We start from the raw sequence: 13,747 nt of genomic DNA on the forward strand, positions 1-13,747 counted from the left end.
ATCGCCGTGCTACGGTTGCAAGAAAAAGAAGCAGAAATGACGTTCTCTACGCGTTGAGACGTTCCCCGTCCGTCGGCTAAACGCTTGATTGAAACTTCAATGCGACAGTGACACCAAGTAGAATTATAAATGTCACATAGCCCCAAACATGTCTTTTTCAAAGCCTGCGGTGAAGAGAAAGGTTGGTGATGAGCACCGACAATTTCAGGAAAAGTGGGAAATGCAATATTTCTTTGTTGAGCACAGGGGCACCCCGACCTGTCTTATTTGCACAGAGAAAGTTGCGCTGCACAAGGAATACAATTTGAAACGTCATTACACAACTAGACATGCTGAGCTGGATGCAAAATACCAGGGAGACGAGAGAGCGAACCGGGTTGCCAGTCTTACAACAGATCTACTGAGGCAGCAAGATTTCTCCAAGAAAGCAACCAAAGAGAATAATGCAGCAGTCGGAGCCACGTGGTTAGTGAGATGATTGCTAAAGCAGGGAAGCCATTCACAGAAGGTGCATTTGTCTAAAAGTGCATATTGCAGGCTGCAAATATAGTCTGTCCGGGAAAGAAAGGTCAGTTTAGCAACATCAGCCTTTCTGCCAACACCGCAGCAGATCGCATTTCTGACCTGTCAAGTGACATTTATGACCAACTGTGTGAGAAAGCCAAATGTTTCAGTGTATACTCAGTCGCTCTTGATGAGACCACAGACATCACCGACACCGCCCAGCTCCCAATGTATGTCCGTGGTGTTGATGACAGTTTTGAAGTGATGGAGGAGCTGCTCACAGTAATTCCAATGCATGGCCAGACCACCGCTCAGCAGATATTTACAAGCTGTGTGATGCCATTGAGAATGTTGGTTTGCCATGGAAGAGGTTTGTTGGAATAACAACAGATGGAGCGCCATCAATGACAGGGAGGAAACATGGACTGGTGGCACAAAACAAACTGGAAGAGGAAGGCGTGGAGGAGGCCATTGCTCTGCACTGCATCATCCATCAGCAGGTCCTTTGCAGCAAATGCCTGAAGTTTGACAATGTGATGTCTATTGTTGTGAAATGCATCAACCAAATCAGATCCAGGGGCTTAAAGCACCGAAGGTTCTGTGCTTTTTTAGAGGAAATGGAGTCAGAATATGGGGATGTGCTCGACTTCACTGAGGTACGTTGGCTCAGCAGGGGAAATGTATTAAAGAGACTTTTTGAGTTGAGAGCAGAAGTGAAGCCTTCATGGAGAAGGATGGAGTTAGTGTTCCTGTGCTAACTGATCCCAAATGGCTCATGGACTCAGCTTTTCTTGTTGATATGACACATGAGCTTAATGTACTGAACAAGACGTTACAAGGCCAGGGGCAACTTGTCAGTGCTGCCTATGACAACGTGAGAGCATTCTCCACAAAACTGGCGCTCTGGAAAGCTCAGCTCTCTCAGACAAACCTTTGCCATTTCCCAGCATGCAAGGCACTCGTGGATGCAGGCACACCATTCAGTGCTGACGAGTATGTTGATGTCATTTTGAGGCTACAGGAGGAATTTGATCACAGATTTCCTGACTTCAAGACACACAGAGCCACCTTTCACATTTTTGCGGACCCCGTCTCCTTTGATGTGCAAGATGCCCCTTCTGTGCTTCAAATGGAGCTCATTGAGCTGCAGTGCAACTCTGAACTCAAAGCAAAGTTCAGGGAGGTGAGTGGAAAAGCAGACAAGCTTGGACAATCTTTGAGAGAATTGAGCCCTAGTTTCCCTCGGCTTTCCCGAATGTTCAAGCGGACCATGTGCCTTTTTGGTAGCACATACTTGTGCCAAAAGCTCTTCTCCACTTTGAACTTCAATAAGTCCAAGTACAGGTCCAGACTTACGGATGATCATCTTCAAGACATACTGAGGGTCGCAACTGCTTCCTCCCTCAGGCCAAATCTGGCTCGGCTATGTGAGAGGAAACGCTGCCAGGTCTCTAGCAGCAAGGAGTAGGCAAGAGAAGCCATGTTCAGAAGAACAGTTCATTTTCTACAGTGTTCCATTCATGTTCAGAAGAAGGTTATAGAACTGTTAATACAGACATTTCAATCTAAATACAGCAGATATAGAAGACTGAAAGAAACACACAAGTTCACTGACTAAAAACATCTTATTATTATTTTATTTATGTTTTACAGATTGATTTATTTTCTTATTAATTCTTAATTTGTTTATTCATTTTTCATATTTTGTGTTAAAAAATAAAAATAAAGAGATTTGAGAAGATTGGAATTTTTTAACCATGCCTTTCTTGTGGAAAACCTAATGCGGCCCAGCCTCACCCAGACTCTGCCTGCAGCGGCCCCCAGCTAAATTGAGTTTGAGACCCCTGTCCTACACCATAAATCAGTAAGAGAGGGTACGACCTCTCTCATGGCCCCAAGTGGTGTGTGCATGCCAGAGCACTCTGGAAGGCATACAGAGTCTTTACAGACTACTAAGGATCAATCCTCTATCATCATCCAATCGATTATAAAACTAAGCATGTATGAGTAAATATTTTTAAGCATATCCCATATGGAAAAGACTAAAAACTTATATGATGAAAGTCATACTCACGAAAGTGGCCACTTTCTCATTACTTTCATATATTGTTTTAGTAAGTATCGAAAACATACAAGTTTCATTATATAATTTTTCAAGGGATCTTATATCTGTTTTCACTCTTGTATGCTTTTCATACAAGTTTCACACAAGACAGATACAAACTTTATAAGATTTATATATCTTTTCCATATGGGAAATGACAATCAACAATATAAAGCTTACAGCTGGTTTTAATAACAACATTTATTTGTTTCTCAAATGAGAAAGAGCTATCGAGAAACACTCCTAAATCTTGAGTTCTTAACTTTTCCAGTGGGCCAAATTCAACATTATCTGCTAATGCTAAATAGGCTGCCGTTATTAACTAATGCTAATTGGATGTGAATTAGCATTATGCACTAATGCTAACACTTACTTTTTAACAATGTGAGTAGCTAATGCTAACACTATTTCCCTTAACTTTATAACAATGTGAACGGCTAATGCTAACACTCTTTTCCCTAGCAATACAACATCTGAGCTGCTAATGCTGAGTAGGTCGCCATTAGCACCTACTTCTAATTAAAGGCAAATACGCATTAGAACCTAATGCTCATATCGTTTTCCTTTGCTTTATAACAATGTGAGCAGCTACTGCTAAATAGCATTAGCTAATAACAGCAGTCTAATTTAATGTAAGTTAGCCTCATTTGCATTATAACGATGTGAGGAGTTAATGCTAAGTATGCTGCCATTAGCAGCTAATTCTAATTAGGGGTGAATAATTATTACCAGCTAATGCTAATATCGTTTTCTCTTCCCTTTTAACAATGTGAGCAGCTAGTGCTGGGTAGGCTGGTGCTAGCAGCTAATACTAAAGCTAAAGCTAATTTGATGTGAATTAGCATTACATTAGTGAGGAGTTAATGCTAAGTAGACTTCCATTACAGGTAATGCTAATTTTAGGTATTTAGGAATTGGCAGCTAATGCTAATACCATATTTTCTTGCATTATAACAATGTGACCAGCTAATGCTAAGTAGGTTGCCGTTATTAGCTAATACTAATTTGAGGTGAATTAGCATTATCCGCTTATGCTAACAATGTTTTTTCTTACTTTTTAACAATATGAGTAGCTAATCTGAACATTTTTTTAAATTTAATTTTAACTTTTCCCCTGCGATGTGAAGAGGTAATGCTAAATAGCACGCCATTAGTGGCTAATTCTAATTTTAGATGAAAAAGCATTAAAAGCTAATGCTAATACCATATTTTCTTGATTTCTATCAATATCAGTAGCTAATGCTAGGTATGTAGCCATCATTAGCTAATGCTAATTTAGGTGAATTAGCATCATCCGCTTATGCTAACAATGTGTTTTTTTACTTTTTAACAATACGCCATTAGTGGCCAATTCTAATGTTAGATGAGAAAGCATTAACAGCTAATGCTCATACTGTTTGCTTTGTAAGAATGACAGCAGCTAATGATACGAAGTCTACCGTTGTTAACTAATGTTAATTTGATGTGAATTAGCATTATCCGATAATGGTAACTCTTTTCCCCTGCATTACAACGACGTCAGGAGTTAATGCTAAGTAGGCTGCCATTAGGGGCTAACTCTAATTAGGGGTGAACAATTATTAGCAGCTAATGCTAATACCGTTTTCTCTTTCCTTATAACAACTTGAGCAGCTAATGCTAATTTGATGTGAATTAGCATTATATTAGTGAGCAGTTATTGCTAAGTAGGCTACCATTAGCAGCTAAAGCTAATTTGAGGTGAATAAGCATTAGTAGCTAACGCTAATACCCTTTTCTCTTGTGTTATAATGATGTGAAACGTTAATATTGTTCTCAAACAACAGAATGAGAATGAAATATTGATTCTAACAGGGCCCATAAACAGTATTAGCTTAGCAGCATTAGCTTATCAGAGTTTTCATCATGGTCACATAAATCCTTAGCAGAGCAAAGTGGCCTACTTAGCAATAGCTGCTCAAGTTGTAGAAAGCAAGGGAAAACAGTAATAGCATTAGCTGCTAAATGTGCACTTGAGAACAAATTTATTGTTAATTCAGCTGTGAATGTAGAGTTTGTCATTATTTAAGCTTCCATTTCCAAATGTTAGCTGCTCCTGTCTGCCTCTTTGTCACAAACACAGACTGAAATGATTCACAGCCTTGTTTCATCCTTCTGTCACTATGGACATACAGCATGGGAAACATACACATGGCTGACACTTTATTAGGTACACTGGTATCTATCTCAGGTACACCTGTGACCTAAATGTTCCTGCAACCAGACTCCTTGGAGACCCCTACATAAATATCCATGAACTATCCAGCTAGACTAGTGTGTCTGTCCCTGAAAATATTCCTGCATGTGTGATTGTTCATGTCTCATCTGCAGGAAACAAACAGGAAGTGAGTGAAGGACACAGGAAATGTTTCCAGCTCTTCCTCCTCTATCAGACATTCTCTCCATACCTGAGAGTGTCCAGTCTCCAGCCTGGATCCTTCAGTCCAGCCGACAGCAGCTTCATTCCTGAGGGACCTGGATGATTGTAGCTCAGGTCCAGCTGTCTCAGATGGGAGGGGTTGGAGGTCAGAGCTGAGGCCAGAGAAGTACAGCCTTCCTCTGTGATCAGACAGCCTGACAGACTGCAGACACACAAAACAACAATCAATCTGTCAACAATCGTTTTCTCTTTGTCACAATAACATCTATCCATCCATACATCCATTCAATGTAACTTTATTTATAAGTGACAATACCCAACAGACAACAACAGTCATCTGAAGCTGTTTAACAGTGTAAGGTAACCGCCTCCACTGTGAGCAGCACTTGGTGATGGTGGGAAGAAGAACTCCCTTTGACACAAAGATCCTCCCAGTGAAAACAGGCTCCAGGAGGAGCATCTACCATGACTGGTTGCAGGGTGAGGGGAAAGAGAAGAACATGAACATCAAGAATGCAGCGAGTGGTAAAATAATAATAATAATAATGGATTGGATTTATATAGCGCTTTTCAAGGCACCCAAAGCGCTTTACAATGCCACTATTCAGTCACTCTCACATTCATACACTGGTGGAGGCAGCTACGGTTGTAGCCAAGTAGGGTAAAGCCCAAGGACACAACGACCAGGACAGAGAGCCCAGGGATCGAACCGGTGACCTTCCGGTTACAGATGCGATTCCCAACCCCCTGAGCCACGGTCGCCCTAAATAAAGATTTGACCTCAGTGTGCTCAGTGTTCCTGTCTATTCCTAACATATTCCTAACACGATAGCTGCACTTTAGAGCTCTAAAACTGGAACTGACACATAAAAATACTGAGAACACAGACTAGCAGCCACTGCATGGCCTCGAGTACGTATGTGGTGCGTTCAAAGAGCATCAGCATAGACATGGTGGGTTCAACAATATAGGACATAACAATTTCTATGGCGAAAATACTATCAATGAATGAGCCATAACATTTTAGCCATGTAAACATGTTATCAGTGGGCTTTCCAACAACTTGCATTGATCATTAAAGGATAAAATACGTGAGTCGAGGTCACTACGAGCCATGCGAGGGTCAAACATGGCAGAGAACCTTCCAGCAGCATCTTGGTTTATAATCCGCCTTTGGATCATCAGTTTAGGAGATGAAGGATCCAAGTAAAATAACAAGTTAAAAAATATGCAGCTATGGTCACTCACATGGACATCCTCCACACATACATCATGTATATTTAAACCCAGGGAGAAAACAAGATCCAGTGTGTGACCCTTTGTATGTGTGGGGCCAGAAACATGCTGCCTAAAGTTAAAAGACTCAGTGACAGTGATGAGCTCATCAGCAGTGTTACAGGATGCTTCATCAATATGACGGCTCAAATCTCCCAACCTTCTCCAATGAAATGATGGATGTCAGAAGGTCATTAAATTCAGTTAGAAAGACCCCATCAGGTAGAATAAAATACAATAACTGGTTTTTAGAGAACTGACCATCATCTGTGACTCAAATGCAGAAAAGGAGTCCGAGGTCATCAGACTGCATGTGAATCTGTCCTGGTAAACAACAGCGAGTCCTCCACCACGTCCTAAAAGACGCGGAGTTCAGATGACGGAGCAGCCAGCCGGGCAGATTTCATTCAAGTGGACATAATCAATGTTCCCTCTAAGCTGCGCACGGGCGCAATCCGCTGACACGCTCTCTGCACACAGAGTATCTGCATTGCGCACAAAAAGATATCTAACAGGCTGTGAGGCTCCTGAACTCTCTGCCCCCCTCTCACGGACAATAACCATATCCAACTTCTTAATAGCAATGAACTGGTCTGCATTGGTGCATCATATCTTTATTCTCTTCCCCCTCCTGCCCCCCCCCCCCCCTCCTTCTTAAATAGATAACTATCATATCTGATATCATATCTCACAGTACAATAATATTGAATGGGTTGCATTGTTGTACTTTGTCATGTTTCTCAGGTCTTTGTCTGATTTTCTACGAACATTACTTGTCATGTTCTCATGTTGTTGCTAAGGATTGTCTTATTGCATTGGAGTCACACTGGGTTAAATATGTACACTTGGGTTTTAAGGGGTATTTATTATTTTCTTCTTTTTTTTTGGGTTGTATGGAAGCCCCAAACGCAATTTCATTGTTCTTGACAATGACAATAAATAAATAAATACTAAATACTAACCTGAATTGAAATTAAAATAAATACGTTAACAATTCTGCTTTGCAGTGTTAGTCAGTGACTGGCTGCTCCAGTATTTAGAACGATGCCGCCTTATCCCATAGTCCAGCCAATGATTCACATTCGTATATACGCAGCTAATCAACGTCGCTGACGGGCTATGACAGCGTCCTCATGTGCCGACACCGGTGTTTTGGTTGATGTAGAGTGAAGCCACATTAATGACAACGTGATCCAGTGATCCAAGGGACCGCTCAGGGAGTTTGTGTGTTCGCTCAGACACATGAAACATTAGAGGGAACATTGGACATAATTCTTATTTTGCTGCCACGTCTCAGTCAGACACATGAAATCTAGAGACTCTTTAATAAAGAGATCGCTTAGAATAAATGATTTGTTTGTTATGGAGCGAACGTTAAGCGGGGCCAACCGAGTTGATGACGGTCGATCTGCAAAATCAACAGCTGACTGCAGCGGCACTTGAAATAAAGACAATGCAGACCTGTGGACCTGCTGGGCAGGGCAGCGACTCCAGAGCTGGGGGAAGCAATGATCGATGAGCAGACATAGCTGTTATCAATAAAAACAGTGAACGTTTGACGGACACACCGTGAGAAAAACTGCTTCTGAGCCACAGAGCCCAGGTCCCAGTCACCGGCGTAACATATTAACTAAATGTCAGGAGAGGAAGTGGACGCAGGCACCAGGATTCTCCCCACAGCCAAGAAGCTAGCCTCTGGTAGCTTCTCAGTTTCACCTGGACGTCGGCCCTCGTTCCCCTTTTCCATCTCTTGAGGGTGAAAGTCCTGCGGGTTGTGAAGAGTAGCACACCAGGGGAGGAAGAGTTTTTCTATTCAGCTGTTACAGTAGCTCTCCACTGAATCTTTGATGTTAAACCCTTTAAGACCTACCATAGAACCAAGTCTGCCAGAGCTTATCTTTAGATTTTTACATGCTGTAGTGCAGACCTTCCCAAACTGTGGTGCCCGCACCCTAGGGGGGGCGCAGAGCCATGGCAGGGGGGGCGCGGTATGAAAAGGGAGGGGAACAAAACGCTTGAACACTGCTAGCACGGCGCCCACAGAAACGCAAAGCAGGAGATGAAGCATCGCTGAATATGTTTCCAAACCAACTTCATTCTAAGCCAAAGACTAGAAAATATGGTGAAGCAAATCTGCCCTTTGGCTTCACCTGCACAGGTGCTGAGGTAGGTCCCTGCGTCGGGAGCAGCGCTGGGCTCTTCCAATCATGGACAAACAGGATCCCACATTCTTAATTTTTAGTTCACAAACACTTGTTGTAGTGACTAACTACTCCTGACATGTTGGAGATGTTTGCTCTTTATAGAGTAAAGTTACAGCGGGATACAAATAACATCAGGCTGATCCTGCCACGATTTGTTCCCTCGATTCAAATCACAGACAAACAGGATCCCACAGCTGTTTATGTTTTTGAACCCATTTTGCACAGAGAGGCATTTTTTGAAAATGTATTGACAGCAATGTTGATTAGTATTACAGAAGAAGAAAAAACAACTACCCGTGACGCCTTTGTAAATGGAGGGACAGTAACTGCGTGTGAAACCTGCAGATACTCAGATTAACAGTATTTTGTCTCTGTCTGCCATTCTGCAATTCATCTCACATAAACAATAACGTGACGTGAAAAAAGGCGCAACCTTTGACGTTGCCAGATGAACTCTGTATTCCTCGTCCGCAAAAAAGGAGTTTTAAAAAAATCTCAGTTTTTGGTGATTTGAAACGCTGTTTGGATGAAACAGCTGCGTTTTCAAAAATACCCGTGTAGGTGCGGACGTAGCGTAAAAGATTTAGTAGTTTATTTTCTTACTACCTGTAATTTATTGCAGATTACTTGTATTTGCTTAATTGTTTACTAAATGTTAGAGGTGTGAAATAAACCGCAATGGAGCAAAATATGGGCGTGTGTGGTTGGAGGATGTGTTAGTGCGTGTGCGTGCTGTTCACGCGCCGGGGGGGAGGCGAACGTTTTTCGTGTAAAACAAAGGGGGGCCCAGCAAAAAAAGTTTGGGAACCACTGCTGTAGTGCCATTTTGGGGAGCAGTTCAAGTTGCTATACATCAATACAACCGTTATAGCCCAAATTTTAATAATATGTATGCATTCAGTCCATAGTAACTACATATACATATATACATATACAGCAAAAAGTGCAATAAACTAGAACAAATTGAAAATTGTTTTGTTTTGTATTTTTACATATAGTTGTAGATGTCCGTACAAACAAACAAACAGGCAACCAACACATCACATACACACTCCAAAATAATATAATATAATATAAGCCTGAGAAAACAACCTAGATTTTTCATCAAAAAAGTACAATGTGCAATGGCAACAACACATATGGTTCAGTGTTATTAACTATGATAATAGCAGTAGGTACAAAAGACAATCTATGTCTCTTTGTCTTCACTGCAGGCACTTTATAACGACGACCTGATGGAAGCAGTTGAAAATCATTAAAGAGAGGATGATCTGAACACAACATGACAGAGGTCGCCTTCCTCAGCACCTGCCTGTTATAAAAGTCCACAAGCTGGACCTGAGACCTCCCTGAAATCTTACCAGCCACTTTAACCAGGTTGTTAAGTCTGGTCTTATTATTCAGAGACATATTACCGTACCAAGCAATGATACAGAAAGTTAAAACAGATTCAATAAAACTTTTATAAAAAACGAGTCATCATTGCAGATGAAACATTGAAACCTCTCAACCTCCTTAAAAAGTCTTTGTTGAACCTTTTTCACTGTAGCAGCAAGATGTGACTCAAAGCACAGAGCTTTATCAAGAACAACCCCCAAATACTTATAACTGTCCACCAGTTCAATGGCTGCACATTTACCACTGTTAGCGCAGGATGAGGGGATGTCTCCCTGAAGTCAATAACCATGTCCTTGGTTTTCAAGGTGCTGATCATTAAGAAGGACTGATCACACCACGAAACAAACTCATCCACAACAGGCCCATGGGAATCCTCTTCACCATGAAGGAGGCTTACAATGACTGTGTCATCTGCGTATTTAATGAAATGCCTGTTGGCCTGTGTACTGCGACAGTCATTAGTGTACAAAATATACAGTAGAGGAGAGAGACAACAACCTTGCGGTGAGCCAGTGGAAGAGTTCAGCTGTTTGGAAAAACAGCCGTTCACTCTCACACACTGAGATCTGTCAGTTAAAAAGTTTAAAACCCAACCAACGAGATTAAGATCAAGTGTAAACTGGTTAAGAAGTTTATCAGCTAAAAGATGTGGCTGGATAGTATTAAAAGCTGAAGAAAAATCAATAAATAAGAGCTGAGCATGAGCTTTGGCGCCATCAAGATGGCGATAAAGGAAGTTCAACAGAGTGACCACTGCATCATCAACACGTCTACGAGGCCTGTATGCAAATTGTAGAGGGTCTATAAGCTTCTCTACTTGCTAACTGAGAGTCTGAACTAAAACCAGGAAGACTTATCTTATTACAGTCACTGTAACAGTGACCAGTCATGTGTTTCATGCCTGCCCAGGCCACCCTTAAGTTATTGCTACCCATCTCCGCCTCTACCTTATCCTTGTATTTTACTTTGGCTTTTTTAATTTCTGATCTGATCTCCTTCCTAATTTCTCTAACTTTCAAGATATTCCCTTCAATAAAAGCTTTTTTCCTTTCATGAATCAGCCTCATAAGACCTTTTGAAGACCATGGTTTGTTATTAGGAAAAAAATGGAGATGGTGTCAGTCGCATTCTTAGGATTCGCTTTAGGGTGGATGTAAACAATGGTGACGTTGATCTGTGGGAATTCCCTCGGCAGATAAAACGGCCTCAAAGACACAGAGAGGAGCTCAATGTCAGGCAGACACACTTGTCTACGAACGGTCACATTTTTACACCATTTCTGATTTATATACAAACACACTCCTCCTTGAGATTTCTGGGTAGCTCCGGGGTCTCGATCCAAACGTATGGGAAACCCGAAGCCATTTAGTTCCAGAGAACAATCAGGGTCAGAGTCCTTGAGCCAAGTCTCTGTGAATGCCATTAGACATGTATCCCTGTAGCCACGCAAGTGTGCGACATTCAAATGCAGTTCATCCAATTTACTCCTCAGAGACTGCACATTAGCCAGGATTATTGATGGTAAAGGAATGACTCCAAACAACCGTCAGGATTGCCAATAAAATCATGCGAAATAAAAAACCCATCTTCGTTAAAAGAAGTTCCACAAAGCACAAGCCGATGCTATAGAATTTCCTCAGGCAAAAAAATATATATATAAAGGAATAAAAGAATGAAATAAAATAAGTTAAAACACTGACAGAGAGAGACAACCTGCTGCTCGCCACAAGAGCAGCGCCCCTCTTTCTAGTCTAGTCTAGACTGAGAATGCATCAAGACCACTCACTCACCCTTCCCTCCTGCCTCTCAGCTGCTGAAACTCACAGTTTGTTACCACGGAAGAGTCACTCCTTCATCTGAGATGAAGCCTGATAGTCTGACTGATGCAATATAACATTCAGTCTACACTTTGTTTTTGTGCAAAGATGATAAAGAGGAAATACTAATAACATAAACAAAAATAAATGTCCAATTTAGAAATCTTATTCTTTTTTGCTCTATAAAATAGTTGTTTTTATTTTTCAGTCACTCATCGTAGCAGTAGGATTTACATGAAAATAAAAACAAATTAAGTTTGAGAGAAAAAGTACATTTTTGGCACTCTCTGGGCAACTGACTCAGAGACTCAAATGATTTAAAAAAAACCCGATTCATTTTGGTGAGTGACTCATTTAAACTCGATTCGGTAAAAAGAATCAAATTTACCATCACTAATACAAATCCCTTTGGAGAAAACAGCTTTAAAATATGTATTGTTAAATTCCAGATGTTTCTTTGCAAGGAAAACTCAAACACTGAAACAATACCACCAGTAACCTCCTACATATGGAAATGTGGTGTCATTAAAGACATAATAATTTCATTAATACCCAATATCCAGCAAAATATGTAATTTGAACATTTTGTTCCTAACGAAATCAAATGTATATATTGTAGAAGATTAGCCAAATTTATGTAAAATGGCCAGTACATGAATTAAAAATAAAAAATAAACAAAATCGTATGACTGTGACAAATTTTACACAGTAATTCAGTCTAATAATCCACTCAAATATAAATATAAGTTTAGCTAAAAGCTCTATAGATAAGTCAATCAATAATATAATTCACATTTTAAATGATCATATGTGTTAATGTTTGAATCCTGACCTGAGAGTTTCCACTGCACACTGTGAACTCTTTAGTCCAGCAGACAGAAGCTTCACTCCTGAATCCTGCAGGTCAGAGTTACTCAGGTCCAGCTCTCTCAGACTGGAGGACTGGGAGCTGAGGACTGAGCACAGAGCTTCACAGCTTCTCTCTGACAGGTTACAGCCACCCAGTCTGAAAAACAAAAGATAATCTATAATACTTATGTAAAGTTTGTTATTATATTACATGCCATCTTTTTATTTTTGATGAAACCTTAACATACTAAGATACAACATCATATGGATGAACTTGAATAAAATGTTTTTTTTTAATTATATCTTTATTTGGATTGGACAAGAAAAAACCATCTGCATAGCAGTATATGAATAACATGGGAACAAAGTCCTTCCAGGTTTTAGATTAAGTCCAGGAGAGCAAATGATAAACAAAGTGATCAGCGGGTGCATATTAACCTCCACTAGCTATTACTAGGACAGTTGCTCGCATGCTCTCCCAAAGGAGATATATAGAACACATTACATGGAACTATAAACACAAACTGGGAGGGGTGCCCATGCTGCAATCATTGTGAAGAAATAAGTAAATAAACAAGCAATAGTAATAGGAGTAAATGTAAAAAACAAACAAACAAAAAACAACCAAGTAATAGTGAGATCAAGTGAAGTCAGCCCTCGTGGGGGTGATGAATTGGATCCAATTGTTCCAACTTTGGTAGATTTTGGCTTTTTGATTTCTTAACAGATATGTAAGTTTTTCCATCCTAAATATCTCTAAAATGATCCCAAACCAGTCGTCTAGGGTAGGCTGGGCTGGGCTTAACCATCTTCTAGTAATTGTTTTTTTACTTGCCACCAAGAGTAATTGCACCAACTTAATCTCACTCCTACATTCCAGAAAGGGGACCAAACCCATGTATAAAACCTTAAAATCGAAAGGTATTTGAACGTTAAAGACTGCACTTAAGGAGACCTGAACGTTTTTTAACTTGGGACAGTCCCAAAAGACATGAAAATGGTTAGCAACAGTCGAGCCGCATTGTCTCCAGCATTGCATATAAGCCCCTTTGTACCTCTCCTGATATGGAGTCTTGAAGTACCTAATAATATTCTTCCAGCCATGTTCCTTCCAGCTCATAGAACTGGACGTGGACCACTGGCAGTACAAAACATTTTCCCACTCCCCCACAGAAATAGCAATCCCTGATTCCCTTTC

General features: G+C 40.7%; 1 protein-coding gene across 1 annotated transcript in view; it reads right to left on the reverse strand.

Annotated features, from left to right (window-relative positions):
- The window catches only part of LOC147336911 (stonustoxin subunit alpha-like), a 14,466-nt gene extending 4,571 nt beyond the window's left edge, over positions 1-9,895 (reverse strand). The window contains exon 1 of the mRNA XM_086286242.1: positions 9,847-9,895. Within this exon, the coding sequence (XP_086142368.1) occupies positions 9,847-9,895 (49 nt within the window). The remainder of the gene's footprint in view (positions 1-9,846) is intronic.
- Positions 9,896-13,747: the final 3,852 nt, after the last annotated feature.

This window comes from Aulonocara sp. 'chitande type north' Nkhata Bay, linkage group LG3, assembly GCF_057382095.1.
Source record: "Aulonocara sp. 'chitande type north' Nkhata Bay isolate Kocher_YH1m ecotype deep benthic linkage group LG3, A_spYH_male_GT1.1, whole genome shotgun sequence".
NCBI classification, from domain to species: Eukaryota; Metazoa; Chordata; class Actinopteri; order Cichliformes; family Cichlidae; genus Aulonocara; species Aulonocara sp. 'chitande type north' Nkhata Bay.